Genomic DNA, 21,863 nt, shown 5'->3' on the forward strand with positions numbered 1-21,863 from the left:
GGGATTGCAGCACGGCTAGTATGTAATAAAATCTTAAGTGCAGGGGGAAAAAAATTTTAAAAAATACCCAGCTCCCCCCTCTTTTTTTAAAATGGATGGATCGATTCTGTGACTGGAGTGGTGGGAATAAGTGCGTTTGAGATGGCTAGGTTGGCACAGAATAGAATGGAGTTTAGAGTTCTTGTACATAGGGTCGCAATGAGTCGCAAGTGACTCAGTGACACATAACAACAACATTTAAAAAAAAAATTTATTCTTTTTTGTGTGTGTACCGTCAAATCAGATTGCACTGGTACAGGAGGAGATTGTTCCTCCTTCTCCAACACTCAAATTTTTGTATATTTCTTTAGACACCTTTGTTTTCTCCAGTAACCTTGTATTTCTTTGATTTAGTCATCAGGTATATATCAAACATCTACTCTGTGCCAGATACTGTGTGCTGATTCATAGGACTTTGATAATCTGCAGAGAGAGTGCAAAGGGTTAAGGCATTTTAGGAAGAGGCTCTTCATAATCATGGGGGTGGATGGATAGTTTCATCTTTAGGTAAATAAATCTTTTTACTTTGAATTACATTTAACATCACCGGTTTTAGTCTCCTTACTTGAAATCTTGACTACCATCTGCCCTAAGAGGGTTAATTAACATTGGGGTGAATTAAGATAGGGAAGGTAAGAGTATATATGTTACAAGGTTAAAATACAAAGTCAAGAGTTTAATAATTTGAAAATTTAGCTATATGATATTTTAGCCTCAGAAAATAGTTAAAATGATAATTCCTTTTTTTTCCATTTTAAATTTTTTCAATTCTTGCTTTTGTCTAGGCAGCTACATGTTATGGATGAAACACATGTGATTAATCAAGTAAAAGAAGACGTGTGCTATGTGTCTCAGGATTTTTATAGAGACATGGATATTGCAAAGTATGTATCATGGTAATACAAAACTGGAAAATTTATTCTTGGGGAATGCTATATGTACTTAAAATATTTTCTAAGTCTCTGTTTTATTTTCCAGGTTGAAAGGAGAAGAAAATACAGTGATGATAGACTATGTTTTGCCCGATTTCAGCACAATTAAGAAGGGTTTTTGTAAGGTAATCCTTAAAATTTTTAATGATTCTGCTTCAGGTTTTTACCTGAGTCAGACTTGAAAATCATTTTACATTCAACTGGGGTTGGTAGTCTTGAGAGTTGTGATCAGCTGCATTCCTGGGAAGTTTCTTCAGCCATGACTCTATAAATTTGATTAATAAATTTCTCACTATTTTTTTAAAAAAGAGCTACCAGCTAATAACACATGATCCAAATCTGGAGATAAAGAGCATCACTAACTATGTTAAGGCTACTCTTTTTGTTTACTTAAGAATTCATTTCCATCCAATTAGAAATTGGTTGTTTTCCTGTTGAGAAGTTCTTGACATAGCTACCGAAGTGGAATTTTGCTTGTGTTTGCATGGATGTGATTAAATTATAGTTGAAAAGGGTAAAAGCCAACGTACTTTATGCATGTTGAGAAGTAGTTAATCTTATATGTAAAACAATATCTCCCAGTCTTTGATCAGATAAATTATAGCTTCTATGTTGAATAAAAGGAAATCTCGGGAAAAGTTTGCTTTTCCAGCTAAAGGCACTCTGGTGGTGTAGTGATAATACATCGAGCTTCTAACTGTAGGTTTAGTGGTTTGGACCCATCAGCCTCTGCAGGAGAAAGATGGGTCATCTCTTTCCATAGAGCATGACATCCCTCTCTGAGGAATAATCTCTCCTAGCAACATGCTCAAAGTATGTGAGATGAAGCTTCATCACCTTTGCCTCCAAGGAGCACTCTGGCTGCACCTTCTCCAAGACATCGCTGTTTGTTCTTTTGTCAGTCCATGGAATCTTCAACATTCTTCCCTAGTAGCACAGCTGAAAAGCATTAATTCTTCTTCTGTCATCCTTAGTCATTGGTAAGCTCTCAGCAGCACGACAAGTGTGTTAAAAGACCACAGCCTGAATCAGGTGCGCCTTTGTCCTCAAACTGACATCATCTCCTAAATAATTTGGAGAGGGCCATGGCTACAGATTTTCCCAGTGCAGTGTATCGCCTGATCTCTGATTGCTCCTACCAAGTGTACTGATTGTGGATCCAAGGAAGATGAAGTTGTTGATAGGTGGATGGATATATATTTTTTATATAATTTGACATACTTAAATACCTGAAATATTAAAAAAATTGGCCAGATTATTGAGTAATATAAAATCAGAATTCAAAAGAGACTCTTTGGGATCTTAGGGATTGAAGTCATTGTCTAATGTCCTTAGTTAGGAATTCTATTGAAGGATATAAGCAGACTTGCAAAAATGGAGACTGGAACAAGATTACGGAATCAGGTTGTATGGGCATGAATGCAGGGAAGAGAAACTGGAAGCCAAATCCAAGCAAAAATATGGAAGGCTTATTATTTTCTACCACCCTGTTCTTCAGTGCAAGAAAAACTGCCCCAAACATTTAAGATAGCAAATTCCTTTCCTACTAGGCACATCTGCAAACCTCTTTTCTCTTGAGGCCATTTTGTATTTTGAGTGTTTGCTTTGAGAGCTCTATCTTCTAGCACTATGTAAAAAAAAAAAAAAGATTCTGTTGTTACCCATATGGTTTTTATTGACTAATTTTTAGAAGTAGATCACTAACCCTTTCTTCCTGATCATCTTGAAATCTTTGCTAAATTTGGCCACTCTGATGGTATTTGAAATAATGATGGCCTAACTTCCAGCAACATAGCAATACATGAGCAGTAAACTGAAAAATGAATCATTCCACAGGGTGAGCTCTAAGTAAAGTCAGTAATTCCCAAACTCCACAAACCTTACTGAGAATTGGGGCATAACACTGGGGCTTAAACAAAATCAGTGATACCTGCAAATGTTGAGTCCTTTCTTTTTAAGCAGGGCATGGTGTGGCCTCTCCCATAGGATTAGGTGGTCGGCTAGATTTGTAAACTCACAGACTTTTGCCCGTTTTTGCTTTGGTTTTTTTTCTCTCTCTGGATTATTGGACATTTTATATGCTCATAACCAGAGTATTGTTTAGAGACTAGGCTGATAAAAGTCACATGCTTTGGGTATGTTGCCAGGAGGGGCCAGTCCTTACACAAAGACACCATGCCAAGAAAGGTAGAGGGTCGGAGAACGAGAGGATGACACTCGACAAGGTGGACTGACACAGTGCCTGTAACAATACACTATAAATCACAGCCGATGTGATGGTACCCAACAACAACTCTGCGCCAGTAGGCAATATCATGATAGACGGAGTGAAGATGTCAATGATTTCACCTTGCTTGGATCAATATAAATATATAATGATGTTGTTGTTAAGTGCCGTTGAGTCGCAGGTGACTCATAGCGACCCTATGAATGAGAGTCCTCGACGCTTGGGCACCTTTCATCCTCTCTTCAGGTTCATATATAATTATAAAAATATAAAATATAAAAAAAATATAAATAAACATCAGTACCAGCAGTCAAGAAATCAAAAGACACAACTGCTCTGGGTAAGTCAGCTGTTATGGAGCACTTGAAAAAGTGGTGAAGAACAATGATGTCGGCTTAAAAACTAAGGTACACCCAATTTAAGCCATGGTCTTTTCAGTCACCTGCTGTGAATCTGAGAGCTGGACAGTGACTAAGGATGAGAGGTGAAGAATCATGCCTTTGAGTTGTGGTATTGGAGAAGAGTGCTGCGTGTCCCGTGGACGGCCAAAAGAACAGAAACGTATGTCTTTTTTTTTTTTTTTGGTCTTTTTTATTATTCATTTTAATGAAAGTTCACAAACGTTTATCTTAGAGATATGCTTGGAAAAGTGGAGGGGTCAGCAGAAGAAAAGACAACCCTCAGCGAGGTGGATTGACATAGTGGCTGAGCAGTGGAATCAAGTGCATCAGAGATGATAAGGATGGTGAAGAACAGGACAGGGTTCAGCTCAGTTGTTCATAGGGTTGCTATGAGTCATACTCAACTTGATGGCACTTAACAACAACGACCACAATCATGTTGTGAATTGTGTCCTAATCTAGAATCATTGCCAGATCACAAAGCGTGGTTTCTCAAAGCAGCACCGTACTAGAGCTGTAGAGGTAGGTTTATTCTCCCTGTTGGTCATTGTTTCACTCACTCTCCTTTGTGGAGAACTAGAGCAGGAGCTGCCTGGCATAGTTTATGGCCATTCTCTGTTGGTCTTTGACCTTGTGAATAGCATCTTTGCACATTCTGTGCTCCATTAACTCAGGATAGACTCCAGGTTACTGATAATCCTGGCAACATGCATTTTAATATCCAGTAAGTAGGCACAGTCAGTCAGCCGGACTGGACTCTCATGAAATCACGGAGTATTATATCTAATATTTACTTCCAAAGAATGATTTGATCTTTATTTTGTCAAGTAATGTTAAAATTTACACCATATTCACAATCTATATTTGAGCTTAAGATTTAAAGCAATTATTTTTTTATGGTAGAATTAATCCTAAAATAAAAATACACCTCTTTAATACTTGACTAACATGTTTTCATTCACTAAAATGTTTGCATTGTTTAATATGCAGTAGCTTACATGAATGCTATTAAAGGTGGAATCAGAAAAGTCGTCTTATGTAAAATGCTTATGAATTACACAGCCATATTTTAAAGCTTTTGTACTTAAGATATTACTAAAGTTTGAGCTTTAAAATTATTTATTCAAGACTATTTTTAAATACTTTGGCAAAAGTTAACCTTGATTTTTTTTTCTACAACCATTGACAGCAATAATAACAGTAAGGTTTATAATAGCCATTATAATGGATAGGAACTTTGGTTTTTATGGGAAAGAGGATGTCCATTTCAGTCTAATGTAACTTGTGTGACTTAAAAGAGAAAATGACCTCATAATTAAAAAGAACTACATTCTTCCAAGTCATTGTAATTTAAACTGCTCATTTCTGTCACGGTGCTGCACCTGAATTTATAACGGCTGTAAAATAATCATGTTCTATTCTGATGGAAAGAGCATTCTCCAGCAAGACTTAATACATTTTTTAATTATTTTTTTTTTTAAAAACCCTTTTTGGAATTGTACATTTAAAAACAGATACTACGTGTGATCCTGGATGACCTGTTAACAATTAATAGCTTTATGACTTACCTTAACAGGGATCTCTCATTCTGACTCTTTCCCTAGTTAATATTTGATTCTGGATAAGATGCATGACTGTCTTCTGTAAAGTTAGGAGAAAGGACTAGATAACCTTTAATATTTTGTCTACTGAAATTCTGGGTTTGCATCTGTGTAAAGTTGTTTGGTGTTGACAAAAATGCATTGTATCACTGAAACTTCAGCCAGTATAAGTTTTATGTGGATTTGATAATTTATAAGAAATACTTATTTTCTGAGAAGGGAAAAATACTTAATCTATAAAGAAATAATTTCTTCTCTTTGTCATTATAGCTTCTCTTTAAGGCAAATTTGTGTGTAATTCGGAATACTGACATATAGCAGTTAGTCAATGTTTGCCTTAATAGTATATGATGTACCTTTCTCTGTACGTAAAACATATTTTCAGATATACTAAAACATGTTTAATAATTCAGAAGTGAAGATGATGTTTTGATGTGTACCCAAAGTAGTACCCGTTTGCTTAAATGCATCACTATTTGTAGCTTCAATTTTTAATATAATCTCTATTTGATGGGTTCATTGATATTCTGATTGTATAAAAATTCAACATTCATAACCCAGAAACTACCTGTATAATTTTTTTTTTTTGCTCTTTAGAGTGTTGTAAATATTGTGTACATTTTTAGAGTTTCTTGTTTAAAAGTAGGAAGTTCTTTTGCTTTTCAAGGAGAGGCGCAAATGGGGGGAGGGGGAGGGGTTTGTGCAGGGAGAAGGGTGCAACAATGAATGAATGGAATCCCAAAATCTCTGTAGATGTTCACTGAAATGAAAAATAAACAACCTAAATTTAAAAAAAAAAAAGTAGGAAGTATTCTATTATGAAATACTCAGAAGATAGAATCTGTGTTATATCCAGGTCAAGAATGACAATTAGTGGAAGAAATATTTTGTATGCTTATTGGATTTGAGTTAGAATCAACTCAATAGAAGTAGGTTTGGTTTTTGGATTATTAGATAAATGAGCTTGGGCAAGTCATGCAACCTTACCAAGCTTCGGTTGCACCATTAATAAAAGTAAAATAAGACTTTCTTCTACAGAGTTATGTGAGAGTACTTTGGGATCATGTGATATAAAGTGCTTTATACAATGAACAGCACATTGCTGACTGGCATGTGTTTATCAGTATTTATAGAATCCTTATTTGGATATCAGTAACATTAATACCACTTGCAAGAAAAATACTGCTGCAGATCATTCACAGACGGACAGTACATAGATAGGGAATTGGCAGAAGTTAAAGCAGGACTTAAAAGAGGCCATAGCACCAGGGATATAGTTCTAATGTCAAATGGATCCTGGCTGAAAGTAAAGAATACCACAAGAATATCTATTTATACTTTATTGATATGCAAAAGCATATAGTTAAAGGCATATTGAAATAAATGAGAATCCCAGGGTACTTAATTGTGCTCATGTGAAACTTATACCCAACCAAGAGGCTTTTGTGCGAGCAGAGCAAGGGAACACTGGTTTAAAATTAAGAAGGGAGTGTGTCAAGGTTATATTGTCTCTCCATACCTATTCAGTCTGTATGCTGAGTAAATTATTCAAATAGCTGGACGCTTTGAAGAGAATGTAGCATCAGGATCAGAGGGAGACTCCTCAGTAACCTGCAGATGACACAGCCTTGCTTTCTGAAAGTGAGGACTTGAAACACTTCTTGCAGGGGATCAAAGAATACAGCCTTCAATATGCATTGCATCTCATAGGCAACATCATGATAGATGGAGAAAACATTGAAACTGTCAACAACTTCATCTTACCTGGATCCACAATTAACACTCTTGTTACCAGCAGTCAGGAAATCAGGAGATGAAATGCACTGGGAAAGTCTGCAGTTAGGGACCTCTTCAAATTATTGAGGAGTAATGATGCCAGTTTGAGGCCTAGCATGCATCTGATTCAGGCCATGGTCTTTTTATCACTTGCTATGCATCTGAGAGCTGGACAATGAGTACGGGTGACAGAAGAATTGATACCTTTGAACTGTGGTGTTGCAGAACAGCACTGAACATCCCATGGACAGCTTAAACAATAACTATGCCTTAGAGACAGTGCAGCTAGAGTGCTCTTTGAAGGCAAGGTTGAAGAGGTTTTGCCTCACATACTTTGTGAGGAGGGGGTAGTCCTGGGACAGGGGCATGAGGCTCAGACAGGTAGAAGGTCGACAAAGGCGAGGAAGACCCTCAACCAGATAAATTCACACAATGACTGCCGCAGTGGGCTCTAATGTGTCAGGAAGTGTGAGGATGGCACAGGATAGGACAGGGTTCAGATCTCTCGTTCATAGGGTCGCTATGAGTCTTACTCGACTCAATGACACCTAACAACAACAACATTGGATCCTTATTGCAAATCAGATATTCTGCAAAGTTCTTAATATTTGATAGTGTTCAGCATAGATTGTTGTTGTTGTTGTTGTTGTTGTTGTTGTTATGTGCCATCCAGTCGTTTGCAACTCATAGCGACCTTATGTGCAACAGCCCTAAACCCTGCTCTATCTTGTGCCTCGCACTGCCTCTGACACACCCATCCTGATTACCCCAGTCACTTAATCAGTCCACCTCATACCAGTCCACCTCAGAGAGGGTCTTCCCCTCCTGCGCTGTCCCTCCACCCTACCAAGCATGATGTCCCTCTCCAAGGACCTGTCTCTCCTTACAACATGTCCAAAGTATGTCAGACGAAACCCCAGAATCCTTGCCTCGAAAGAGTTGCCTGGTTTAACCCTCTCCAGGATGAATCTGTTTTCTTAGCACTCCATGGTACATTCAGTACTCTTCTCCAGCACCACAGCTCAAAGGCATCAATTCTCCTTCTATCCTCCCTAGTCATTGTCCAACTCTCTGATGCATAACAAATGATTGCAAAGACCATGGCCTGTATCAGGCACACCTTAGTCTCCAGAGAGACACCGTTGCTCCTGAGTACTTTAGAGAGGTCCCTAACAGCAGACTTTCCCATCGCAGTACATTTTTTTATTTCCTGGCTGCTGGTGCCAAGAGTGTTGACCATGGAGCCGAGGAAACTGAAGCTGTGAACAATCTCATTCTCTTCGCCATCCATCCTGATGCTACCAATTGGTCCAGTGGTGACAATCTTTGTCTTCCTGACATTGAGCCTCAGTCCATACTGAAGGCTGCAGTCCTTGACCCTCTGCAGCAAGTGCATCAGGTCCTCCTCACTTTCGGCAAGCAGGGTTGTGTCATCTGCATAACGAGATTGTTAATAGATCTTCCACCATTCCTGACGCCACACTAGATTAGAAAAGATAATTTAAGGTGATACTGGAGAATAAGGGAAAGGCCTGGCTCTTGTTTGCAATTCAGGAATCACCTCTCTGAGACCACAGAGGCCTGAGCAAAGTTGTTGTACAGCATGAGTCATGACCTAGTCATGGCTGACCTTCCAGAGGGTTTTCAGAGGCAATAAATGCACAGGAATTGAGTGCCCATCTTTCTCCTGTGAAGCTGCTGTCAGATTCAAACTGTATGCTTTTGGGATAACAGCTCAATTCCTTACTTACTATACTATCAGAGCTCCCTGAGCAAAGAATAGGGTCATGATTATGTTAAGGATTCTGTATTCTCTACACATTACTGTTTAATAATAAATTATCAATATTACTTTGTATGTTTTAACCATTTTTGTACTTACAAAAAGGATTGAGATTTTTGTCTTTTATAGGTAGAAGAAAACCCTCTAAGTCAAGAGCAAATGAAATAAATGTTCAAAATTGAAACTAGAATATTTGATTCTTAGTAAAATCAAAAGGGACCGTTCATTTCATGATGTGTGAAATGTTGTCAAAGGAGATGATTTTTTATTCTGGCAGTGGGGTCAGGTCTGTCAGAGATGGTGAAGTTGGTGCAGCATAGAGCAACGTTTTGAGCATTTGTTCATAGGGTCTCTGTGAGTCATAGTCGACTTGTTGGTACACAACAACAGTAATGAGTTGAATTAGCTTACATAATGAGAGAATGAGAATCATTGTTGTTAAAAGTTTGTTATACATGGGCCTCATACAAATTGGAATTTCAAGGTCTGAGACTATGGTTAAGGGAGCTGTGGTGGCCTTGTTGAAAAGCAGTTGTGATGTCAATCCAAAGACAGGACATGGCACTGTAGGAGAAAGGTAGGCAGTCTCTTCCTGTGCAAAGTACAGCCTCTGAAAACCACTGTAGGGTCAGCTAAGAGTCAGCACTAATTGATGGTATGTAACAACAGCAGTGTGGGCAATATTCTGTTATACATAATAAGGTCTCACAAGTCAGAGCTGACTTGGCTTGGTGAAACCTAATGTAGCACTCATGGATTAAATTCATATATTTGCGTAAGTCATTTGTGGAAATTGATTTTTTAAAGTTGTTGTTGTTATTAGGTCCCATCAAGTTGTAGACGACTCAGTGACCCTATGAACGAAGACCTTAGAACTGTTCATAGAGTTTCTTGAGGCAAGCCATTTCATAAGTGGATGCCACTCCTGCTTTCAAGCTTGATTAAATCGGGAATATCCACCAAACACTGTCCACCATGAGTAACCATTATCTCACTTGACACATAAGTGTCACAGTGTTTAGCATCACAGCAACCACAAGTTACCTCTGTACAGCAATACACAGACCAGTGCTATACCACTTAGAAGAATGCTTGACCAAAAAAAACCCCAAGCAAACCAATTTGAACCAGGTCTGAGGGCCGCAGATTAAAAACACCCACCTCAAAGAAAAAGTAAACAAATTTTAAAATGTGACAGTTCTGCACAAAGTAAAAGGGAAATCCAAATAGAGAAGAGCCGCAGTGTCTGTTAGGTACTTAACACTGGGGAGTGCAAGTTGGTGGAAGTAGACTTGAAGACAAGATAGAAAGCAACAGTTTTCAGAGTATGTTTTGTGTTCCTTGCTATTCTCAGTAAGTTACAAAGTTCTTTCTCCTCTCATGTTTTATCTTTTCTCTGCTTCAAAGTATGTAAATGAAAAGCAAATTCTTTTTTTGGAGAAAAAGAATAAGCTTCTTAGAATGGGTAATTATATTTTTTAACCTTTGAGAATTTTGAAATTTTCAAAGTTATCTTAACATATTAGTGTCATGTATATACTGATTACTTTTAGGTGAGCTGGATAATATGGCTTAAACTTTTCCTGTTGTTTTTTTTCTTAAAGCCAAGGGAAGAGATGGTGTTAAGTGGAAAATATAAATCTGGGGAACAGATTCTTCGTCTGGCCAATGAGAGATTTGCTGTTCCAGAAATACTGTTTAATCCTTCTGATATAGGCATCCAAGAAATGGGGATTCCAGAAGCTATTGTCTATTCAATTCAGAACTTACCTGAAGGTATGTAAATACTTAGTAAAATTCTGAAGGATAATGATTTTGAGATTTTTATCATAAACTCCAAGAACTCAGGAGAAATAATCTAATTTTTAAATAATTTCCAGCAAATAAAAGTCTTATTTCATTCACAGAGATTTCCAGATTCTATATTATACTTTAAAATTTCTTTATTGGTCCCAGGTTGCAAACATGATACAGGAGAAGTCCATATAATCCATTTAAACATGAAGAAATTAATCTTTCCATGAGTATTATCTGGTATATAGGTTATAGGAAAGTTTTAATGTAACCAACATTTGAATAGAATATAATTTTGTAATTAGCAGTTTAATGATTTTCATCTTCTGGTAGACTGACTTTAAAATATATTTGGACTAAAATACTAGAAGTTGTAAAATTGAAGTTAGTACTTAAAGGTCCTTCGAAGAAGACATCATCCTGGGAAAGAGAGGAAGAGCCTCAAAGAGATGGATTAACACAGTGACTGTAGTAACAGTGGGCTTGAGCCTGGTGCCTGTCGTGAGGATGGCACAGGACAGGGCAGAGTTTTGATCTGTTGATCATAAGGTTGCTGTGAGGCATAGTCGACTCATGGCATCTAACAACAGCACAACAACAACTTCATAGTTCTGCCTCTCGTGAAGCATATTTTTACTAAATGATGCTATGGAGTTCTATACTTTCTATATTCAATGTATCTTCCTGGTTCGTAAGGAACAACAACCTAGGCATTAGAGAAAATCTCAAGCAATGTAAGCAATATGCTTTCTTTCCATTAAAATAAAAAGAAAAAAGTCCCATAAGCACTTTTCACAGTTATTTTAATATTATTTCCCATTTTATATAAAGTTGCAATCATTATGCAGCATTTTCTACTAAACCGCTTGAACTTATGGTCATGTCTTAAGACTCAATGTCATTAAGAGGTGAACTCTATCATTGTTTTAGTGAACAAGGACATAGGGTGATAGAATCCATTATTGATAGATTTCCGTCATGTTGAGTTAGTTTTTGATGTTTGCTACCATGTAACTTAGTGTTCCCACTCAGACATGTGCTCTTAAGTATTATTATAGATGATATAAGTTTTTTTCACTGGCATGTTTAAGTATAACCCAGTCTGTCTCAGTGAAAATGTGTCTTTATGCCTTGCTAGTGTCTGCTACTAAAAAGTTACTCATTTATATATAGTTTGCATGCATATGTAAGTGGCTAGTAATTCTATTAACTTACCTTTAACTTTGTCTTTGAAGTTCAGTATCTGTGGGGTCATACTTAACTCTCATTGAATGTGTCTGAGTGAACTGTAACCTCATTATCTTAGAATGGACCTTAACAGTTGTAGTTTCCCAGCTAATAACTGTAATCTCTGGTTGCTTCTTAGGTAATTTTCTGTCCTCAGCTTTCCAGAATGATAAGTAAACAGATTTCCTAATGTCCTTTCTCTTCTCTTTCTCACCCCTCCTGCTTTTTACTTTTAAAGAAATGCAGCCGCATTTTTTTAAGAACATTGTCTTGACAGGAGGAAATTCCCTTTTCCCTGGATTTAGGGATCGGGTTTACTCAGAAGTTCGATGTCTCACACCTACAGATTACGACGTTTCTGTCGTGCTCCCGGAAAAGTAAGTGCTGGCTTATCCAGAAATAAGATGTGAAATGGTTTGGTAGGTTGTTGGTCTGTAGGCCTGGTTCTTCTACTTGAGCAGGTGTCTTTACCTATCAGATCCTTGTTCTCCTTCTCTATAAAATGATAAACCTTGCATTTCAAGGAATGCAATGGAATAAAATTGGTAAAATGCCATCCTAAGATTTCTTTCAATTTCTATCAATTATATAAGCTTAAAAATTGAACCATTAAGATAAGTTTTATCAAGTCACAAATTTTTAGAATATTTCTAATTGTAAAGATTTTTAAATGAACTTTTCACATAACTAGTCTAAAAAAATTTGAGTATAGATTGCTTCATCTATATAATATTTTTATGAGAAAAAGCAAGTATCATTTCCACTTTTAAAGATGTTAAATGAAACTGTTAGAGCTTTAAGAATTTTAAACTGTTCAGTATTCTTTATTTATAAGTAAGAAAACAGGCTCACAACTTGATAAAGGTGAGATGGTAAATTTAAAGGCAGTGAACAGATCAAAACTCACTGCTTTTATCCCCACATGTCAGGAACTTTTACCCAAGTATACATTTTCATAATCCACTCACCTTTTCAGTGGCAGAATTACAGACAAGATGCCATATATCTGACTTAATTCTGGAGTTTTATTTTAAAACTTAAAGTAGAATTTTCAAAATTGATAGCCAGGTAAAAGAACAAGTGATCCTTAGATATGAAATCATTTTTACCTGTATTCATGTTATTATATATTTTTTTAAGTGTCAGACATGTTGGATTTTCACATGCCATGCACCTGTTACAAGCCAAGGGATCCTCAGTGCTAGTACTTTTTTTTTTAAGGAGATGAGTGATGCAGATGATTGATGTGCTTACCTGCACAAAGTTGAATGTTCGAGTCCACCAGCATCACATTGGAAAAAAGGCCTAAAAGTCTACATCTGAAAAGTTAGCTATGTACAGTTCTACAGATCATAGTCTTAGGGTACTCACACACGTGAGTCAGCATGAGTCAGAGAAGACCATTGAATCTTTTCTAAATGACTTTAAAGACACAAAGTATATAGTGGCAAAAGTGCAGGTTGAGAAAACAGCTCAAGATGAAATCTTTTTCCCAAATTTAATCCCACACTCCAAATTAGAAAATTAAAATGATAACAGTTACCTTATGGGTTACTGTGAAGATTAAGAAATTGTTAACATTGTTTTGCCACATAAAAAAGCTTAGACTCGGAACTTTTTTCCTTTCAGGCAGCTTTTGACATTTTGGTTATATTTTCTTGCTCTTTATTAGAAATATAGCATCTAAAGTCAGTAAAATGTGAAAGAAAGAACTCTTGCTATTTTGTAGAGGTAGCCCAGTGTTCTTTTCCTGTGAGTGTGCTCTGTCGGTGTAAAACTTAAAGTAGACCTTTCATGATACTCTGGTAACTTAGAGATTGTCAAATTTTACTTCCTATTTTGTGTTCTAGTCATTTTAGTTGTCCTGTAAAATCATGTGCATTAATTTTCTTTTATTTTCAGCCCTATTACTTATTCTTGGGAAGGTGGAAAATTGATATCAGAGAATGACGATTTTGAGGATATGGTGGTCACAAGAGAAGATTATGAAGAAAATGGACATAGCATCTGTGAAGAGAAATTTGATATTTAAGAACATTTTCTGAATGAAAATCTAGACTGGTTATAACTTAAAATTGTTAATTTATGTTCTTCATTTTAAAGTATGTTAAGGACTTGTGTTACCTTTTATTCTAAGGTGGAAGACTTTTCTCCTAAGTCTTGAATTTGTGTGATGTAAATACTGACCTAGTTTATTAGAGAAAATTGTAATTAATACACATATTCCAGCTGGACCAACATAACAGTGGTTATGCAGTTTTTTGAGAGTACGTTAGCTTTCATTAGAAGATAAACAGGTAAATACATTTGAAATCTTTATAGTGGAAAGCATGAGTTTTAACTGCCTCACCAGCTGGCTTGCCTTAAAAGATAGTTTGACATGACTGTGACTAGTAACTGGGAAAAATGCTGATGGCAGTCTCATTTAGAAACAAGTGTTTAAAAAAATAAATTTGTAACTCTTATTTATATATATTGTTATAAGTGCTGTCGAGTCACAGTCAACTCATAGCGACCCTATGAAGGAGAGTCCTTGACGCTTGGGTGCCTTTCATCCTCTCTCCAGGTTCATAGGGTTTCCGGAAGCAAGCTATTATGGAAGTGGATGCCAGTCCTCCTTCCACGCTTGTTTTAATCGGGGAGTTCCACCCCACTCTCTGTCCACATTGGGTAGCCAACCATTAATGCGTTTGACACACCCATGTCACAGTGTTCAGCCTCACAGCAACCACAAGTGACCAGGTGACCGCGGGATGGCGACTTGTACACCAGGGCTATACAACCTAGAGGCATGTCTGAACAAAAACAATGAAAGACTGGCCCGATATACCAAAGGAAAAAGTAATATATATATATATATATATGTGTGTGTGTGTGTGTGTGTGTGTGTTTCTTTTTCACTTGGAGTACTTTTATAAGGGCAAGCTGAAGCCATTTCTTAGTATGATTTTTGCTTACTATATTTTTGGCATTTCACTCAGAAAATTTTTGGAGATAAAAAGAAAGTTGACATTAACTCAAGTTGGTTTAACATTTAACAATTCTACATAATAGTATTTGGGGTGATGCATTGAAAATACTTAGTATTTTGGAAATATACTGAGAACCCTAATTTAAGGTTCTTTTATCAAGGGTATAGAGATCTCTGAGTCACATTAAACTTTTATCACTTTTATTGAAAATTACATGCACAGAAACAATATGTCCTAGTGTTGATTGAAAATACCTTTATTTAAAGACGCAAATGACACATGGACCTCATCTGATAGGCTTCATAGGAAGCAGATTGACATCTGTGGAAGTAATCATTGGAGGAGCTCAAATGACTGTCAAAACCAGGCCGGCGCCGATTGTGGCTCAGACCATCAGTTACTCAAGCACAAGTTCAAATTGAGGCCTAAGAAAATGAAAACTTAAGTCCACAAACACCAAGATATGATCTGAAATATGTGCCATATGAATTTCAATATCAGTAATAGTTTGGGTACTTCCCTAGCAGAGAAGATACCATGATCATGAAGATGGTTCTCCCAGGGCAAGGCTTATCCAATGGACTCCACATGTGCTGATTCCTGTGATTTTCCCAAATGTGGGTAACTTAACTGCATAATTTGTGGTAATGGGAGACTGCGTTCCCACTCTCCCCTGTAGAAATGAAGGGAAAAAAACTTCCCACTCTCCCCTATAGGAATTAAAAAGAAGAAAAAATAGGTTTGAAGCATTGAAAACCAATGATTGAAGACCAGATGAGTTACGGGATGATGAAGAAAGCAAAAGATCACTACAAAGACAGAGGAGGAAGGAAAAAACCAAAGTGGATATCAGAAGAGACAACTGCACCAGAGCAGAGAATCCAAAACAACATGCCAAGAGAAAATCTGAAAAGATTTCAAAGAGCAGCTCAAGAAGACAAAGCAAAGTAGTATAATGGAATGTTCAGAGAGCTGGAATTGGAGGGAAAAAAGACGAACTTGCTATGCATTTCCCAAGCTGAGATAACTGAAAAATTTAAGGCTCAAGTCACAATACTGAAAGATGCTCTGGGTGATTTATTGAATGACCCAGAAAGCACCCAAAAGAAGGAGGAATACATGAAATCACTGTATCAGCAAGAATGGACTGACACTGAAAAAATTTCAAGAAATACCATATGAACAGAAGTCATAGGTAATGAAGGAGAAAGTGGAAGCTGCACGGAAGGCATTGGCAAAAAGTAAGGCCCCAGGAATCAGTGGGATACCAATTAACGTGCTTAATTAACATGCAGCCCTGGGTACTTTCACCAGTCTATTCACTCAACAGTCTAGGAAATTTGGAGGACAGCTGTTAGCCAATAGATTGGAAGAGGTGCATATTTGTTCCCATTCCCAAGAAAGGTGATCCAACTGAATGCAGAAGCTATCAAACAGTATCATTAGTATCACTTGTAAGTAAAATACTGCTGAAAGACATTAAAAAATGGCTAGAAAAAGTACATAGATATGGAACTGCCAGAAGTTGAAGGAGGATTTAGTAGAGGCTATGCCACCAGGAATGTTGTTGTTGTTACGTGCCGTCGAGTCGTTTGCCACTCATAGCGACCCTATGTACAACAGCCCTAAACCCTGCTCTATCCTGTGCCTCGCACTGCCTCTGACACACCCATCCCAATTACCCCAGTCACCGAATCAATCCATCTCATAGAGAGTCTTCCCCTCCTGCGCCGTCCCTCTACCCAGCAAGCATGTCCCTCTCCAAAGACCTGTTTCTCCTTACAACATGTCCAGAGTATATCAGACAATGCTGATATTAGATGAATCCTGGCTGAAAGTATAAAATACCATAAAAATGTCTATTTATGCTTTATTGACTATGGAAAGGCATTTGACTGTGTGGGTCATAAGTTATGGCTAACATTGAGAAGAAAGGGAATCCCAGAACAATTAATTGTGCTCATGCAAAACCTGTACCCAGACCAGGAGGCTGTTGTGCAAACAGCGCAAGGGAATAGTTTAAAATTAAAGGAGTGTATCAGGGTTGTATTCTTTCTACATAGCTATTCAATCTGTATGCTGAGAAAATTACTTGAGAGGCTGGACTCTGAAGAGGAACATGACATCAGGATCAATGAACTTCACTATGCAGATGACTCAACCTTGCTTGCTGAATGTGAGGAAGATATGAAGCACTGTTGCAGGGGATTAAAGAATACACCCTTTCAATATGGATTGAATCTCAATGTCAAGAAAACAAAGATTCTTACCACTGGACCGATAGGCAATTATGACAGTTGGAGAAAGAATTGAATCCAAAATTGATCCAAAATTAACACCTTAGTACCAGCAATCAGGAAATCAGGAAACATTGCATTTGGAAAGTGCAGTTATGTTCTACTCCAACTTATTGAAGAATAATACCAGTTTCAGTCCTAAGGTGTGTCAGATTCAGGCCAAGGTCTTTCTGATCACTTTGTATGCATCTGAGAGCTGGATGACAGAAGAAGAATTGATGCCTTTGAGCTGTGGTGCTGGAGAAGAGTGCTAAACATCCCATGAACAGCCAAAAGAATAAATATGTCTTGAAAATGTGCAGCAAAATTGCTCTTTGGAGGCAAAGATGATGTGGCTTCACCTCATATACTTTGAGCATGTTGCTAGGAGGGGCTATTCCTTGGGAAGAACATGAAGCTTGGAAAGATAGAGGGTCAGTGAAGGAGGGAAGACTCTCAACCAGGTGGATTGCCATGGTGACTGCCACGATGGGATCTAGTATGACAGGAGTGTGAGGATTTTTACACGATAGAACAGGGTTCAGATCTGTTGTTCATATGGTCACTATGAGTCATACTCAACTCCACAGCACCTAACAACATACATTTTTTTTTATCCCCTTCCACTTTTTAAATATATATAGTCACCTTTGCACACTTTGCTTTATCCATCCACATTGTGCTCTACACAATCTCTTACATACATTGTCTTCATACAGTTAACCACCACCTATCCAAGAACATACAAAGATTCTCACCACTGGACCAATTGGCAGCATCAGGATGGATGGTGAAGAGATTGAGAGTGTTAACTTTAGTCAGCTTGGCTTCACGGTCAACGCACTTGACACCAGTAGCCAGGAAATAAAAAAACGTATTGTAATGGCAAAGTCTGCTGTTAGGGACCTCTCCAGGGTACTGAAGAGCAATGGTGTCACTTTGGAGACTAAGGTGCATCTGATACAGGCAATGGTCTTTGCAATCACTTGTTATTCATCAGAGAGTTGGACAATGACTAGGGAGAATAGAAGGAGAATTGATGCCTGTGAGCTGTGGTGGTGGAGAAGAGTATTGAATGTACCATGGACTGCCAAGAAAACAGATTCATCCTGGAGAGGGTTAAACCAGGCTTCTCCTTGGAGGAAAGGATTCTGGGGCTTCGTTTGACATATTTGGGACATGTTGTAAGGAGGGACAGGTCCTTGGAGAGGGACATCATGCTTGGGAGGGTGAAGGGACTGCACAGGAGGGGAAGACCCTCTATGAGGTGGTTGATTGAGTGACTAGGATAATCGGGATGGGTTTGTCAGAGGCAGTGTGATTGGCATAGGATAGAGCAAGGTTTAGGGCTGTTGTACATAGGGTCGCTATGAGTTGCAAGCGACTCGATGGCACATAACAACAACAATCCAAGAACATATATTTTTGTTCTTTTGGTGGTTCATGGAATATTCAGGACTCTTCTCCAACACCACAACTCAATGGCATAGTCTCTTCTCCTGTCATCCTTATTCATTGTTTAGCTCTTGGACACACAGAACTATGGCTTGGATCAGGCACACACATTGGTCTTTAAACTGTCATCACTGCTCTTCAGTACTTTGGAGAGGTCTCTGACAGCTGACTTTCCCAATGCTATACATCTTCAGATCTTCTGACTGCTGGTATTAAAGGTGTTGACTGTGGATCCATGCATGATGAATTGACAATTTTAATCTTTATCATGATGTTGCCAATTGGTCCAATGGTAAAGATTTGTGGGTTTTTTTATGTTGAGATGTAATCCATGCTGAAGGCCTTGATCCTCTGCAATAAACACCTCAAACTGTCTTTTACTTCACTGAGCAATGTTGTATAATCTGCATAATGCAGATTGTTGATGACTCTTCCTCTAATCCTGATGGTGCAATCTTCTTCATAGTGTCCAGCTTCTCTAGTGATTTACTCCGCATACAGGTATGGAGAGAGAGCACTGATCTGATGCAAACCTTTCCCCAATTTTAAACCATGAAGTGTTCCCTTGCTCTGCCACACAAAAACTCTTGAGGATAGTTAACTTGCAGATTCCACCACAACAAATTTTTTCAATAGATCGAGAAAGGCTGCACTGTTTTGTAAGCATTCCAAGAAATTGTGGTGTGGGTTTTCCCAAGTCCATATTTTTAAATACCCTGACTTAGAGGATAAAGGAAGGAAGTATTTATCAAAGATCACCTATCCTGTGATTGGTACTGTCTCTATATTTTATCATTTAATCTTAATAAACAGCAGTCAGATCTTAACCCAATTACGCAAGAGAGGAAACTAAGCCCAAAAGGATGAGTCAGGGCTCAAGGTCACCTTAGTGCAGGAACCAACCCCCTGTGTGCGGAGTGCAACAATACTTGGTAGATCCCCCCCACTTCTTCTCTTTAATAGCTCCCGTGGCCTAGTGGCAAGAAACTGCACTGCAATCCCGAAGGCACAGTGTTCAAGGCCACCAGCGGCTCTGCAGGGAGAAGGATGGGCAGACTCCTGCGCAATTAATTGCCTCTGAAAACCCGCTAGAAGGTCAGCTATGGGTCGGTTCCAACTCGATGGTAAACAGCAACATGTATATTTTTAGGGAAAATTTACACAACAAACTAAGTTATCAATGAACAATTAATTTCTACACCTATAACATTCACTGGTTACACTCGAGAGGTCTTCAAGGTTGTGATCATTTAGAAGAAGATTGCCTGGCCTGCTCTCTGGGTTGCCTTTGAACTGCCAAACTTTTAGAGTAGTTGAGATTTAACAGTTTGTCCTACTCAGGGACTCCAGGTGCAAATAATTGCTGTTATGTGCCATCGAGTCACCTGTGACCCTTGTACAACATCTCTGAACCCTGCCCTGTCCTGAGCCAGTCTCACTGATTCCGACACACCAACCCCCATTGCCCCAGTTACTATATCAATCCATATCATCTGGGTGCACATAATAAGCCCTTCAAAAATGTTTAAGCTAAAACTAAAATGGTAACATACTCTTTTAAATTGATTAGCTGTAATTTATAAAACTGTCACTAGGTGGAGAAGCAGAGCTAGATTGCCAAACAAAGCCTATTGCTGTCGTGTGGATCTGATTCATAGGGTCCTAACACGACAGAGTAGAATTGCCCCATGGAGTTTTTGAGGCTGTAATCGGGATGGGTGTGTCAGAGGCAATGAGATTGGTACAGGATAGAGCACGGTTTAGGCTGTTGTACATAGGGTCGCTGTGAGTCGCAAACGACTCGACGGCACATAACAACAACAATCTTTACAAAGGAAAACTGCCATATTTTTCTTCCATAAAGCAGCTGATGAGTTCAAACCACCTTTTCGGTATAGAAACTCTACACCACAAAGGCTCTTTACTCCCAGATTTAGAGGGCATTCACTCAAAAATTCTCTTAGAGACGAACTGCTTCAAAATCAAATCCAAACTCACTGCCATCACTACTTCTATCAAGTTCTCAAAAGGCAATCTTTACAGGAGGAGATGGATCATTTTTCTACTTCAAAACAACTGTTGGACTCAAATGACCAAGTTCCGATTTGGCAATCTGATAGTTGTTGTTGGGTGTCATCAATCTGTTAGAATTCCCAAAAAGCATTCCGTTAAAGGCAATTGTTTTCTTAGTAAAGAAGGTTACTTGGAGTAGGGGGGGAGTGCATACATTTCTCTCTCTCTCTCTCTCTCTCTCTCATATTGTTACATAATGTGGAGTTGGAACTGACCATGGGTTTTCAGAGATAGTAAATCACATAGAAGGGGATTTCTCACCTTTCTCCTGTGGAGAAGCCAGTGAATTTGAAACACCTGCCTTTGGGTTGGCAGTGGCAGTTCCTTATCACTAAGCTATTTAAACTCACGATAAATATATATTTAAACATTCATATGAACCAATGAACTGATTCATAAGGCACAATAGAAAAGTGAATCTGTCTGGTTGCCTAGTGGTAAGAAACTGCACTGTGATCATGAAAGTATGCAGTTCAAATCCACTGGCTATTCTGCAGGAGGAGGACAGGCACTCTCCTCTTGTGTGATTAACTGTCTCAGAAAACATGCTGGAGGGTATGTTATGGCTCAATGGTACTCAACAACATTATAATAAATGAAAAAAAAGATTGAAGGATTTCATCTTTCTTGGATCCCTAATCAACATCCATGCTTGTCAAGAAATTAAGACGTATTACATTTGGTAAATCTTTAAGGTGTTCAAGAATAACAGTGTCAGTTTAAAGGTTAAACTGAGCCTCATCCAAACCATGGTGTTTTCAATTGTGTATTATGCATTTGAAAGTTGGACAATGAATAAGGATGACAGAAAAATGAATGATGTCTTTAAATTGTAGCATTGGTGAACAGTATTGAATATACCATGGAATATAGTAAGAACAAATTTATCTTGGAAGAAGTGCACTCAGGGTGCTCCTTGGAGGCAAACATGGTGAAACGAAGTCTCATATTTTGAGATATGTTGTTCAAAGTCCTTGAACAGGTGCCTTATGCTTGGAAAGGTAGAGAGAGTCAGAGAAAGAAAGAAAGATCCACAACAAGTTGGATTGACACGGTGACTGCGGCAATGGGCTTGAGCATGTTGGAGACTGTGAAGCTGGTGAAGGATTGGGCAGGGTTTCTATGTGATACAGAAAGAGTCACTAGGAGTTGGAGTCACCTTGACAGTGGCTCAAAGGCATCAGTTTTTCTTCTGTCATCCTATTCACAGTCAACACTCTTGGCACCAGTTGTTGTTATGTGCTGTCGAGTCGCTTGCGACTCATAGCGACCCTATGTACAACAGCCCTAAACTCCGCTCTGTCCTG

At 38.3% G+C, this 21,863-nt stretch overlaps 1 protein-coding gene across 1 annotated transcript in view; it reads left to right on the forward strand.

Annotated features, from left to right (window-relative positions):
- ACTR6 (ARP6 actin-related protein 6 homolog (yeast)) overlaps positions 1-13,968 on the forward strand; it is a 27,875-nt gene extending 13,907 nt beyond the window's left edge. Inside the window, exons 7-11 of the mRNA XM_006888517.1 lie at positions 825-923; positions 1,018-1,096; positions 10,364-10,535; positions 12,019-12,157; positions 13,683-13,968. Coding sequence (XP_006888579.1) covers positions 825-923; positions 1,018-1,096; positions 10,364-10,535; positions 12,019-12,157; positions 13,683-13,812 — 619 coding nt within the window. The 3' untranslated portion in view covers positions 13,813-13,968. The remainder of the gene's footprint in view (positions 1-824; positions 924-1,017; positions 1,097-10,363; positions 10,536-12,018; positions 12,158-13,682) is intronic.
- The last annotated feature ends 7,895 nt before the right edge of the window (positions 13,969-21,863 follow it).

The sequence above is a fragment of the Elephantulus edwardii genome, unplaced genomic scaffold (assembly GCF_000299155.1).
Source record: "Elephantulus edwardii isolate Elephantulus edwardi_28Jun2011 unplaced genomic scaffold, EleEdw1.0 scaffold00068, whole genome shotgun sequence".
Lineage (NCBI taxonomy): Eukaryota > Metazoa > Chordata > Mammalia > Macroscelidea > Macroscelididae > Elephantulus > Elephantulus edwardii.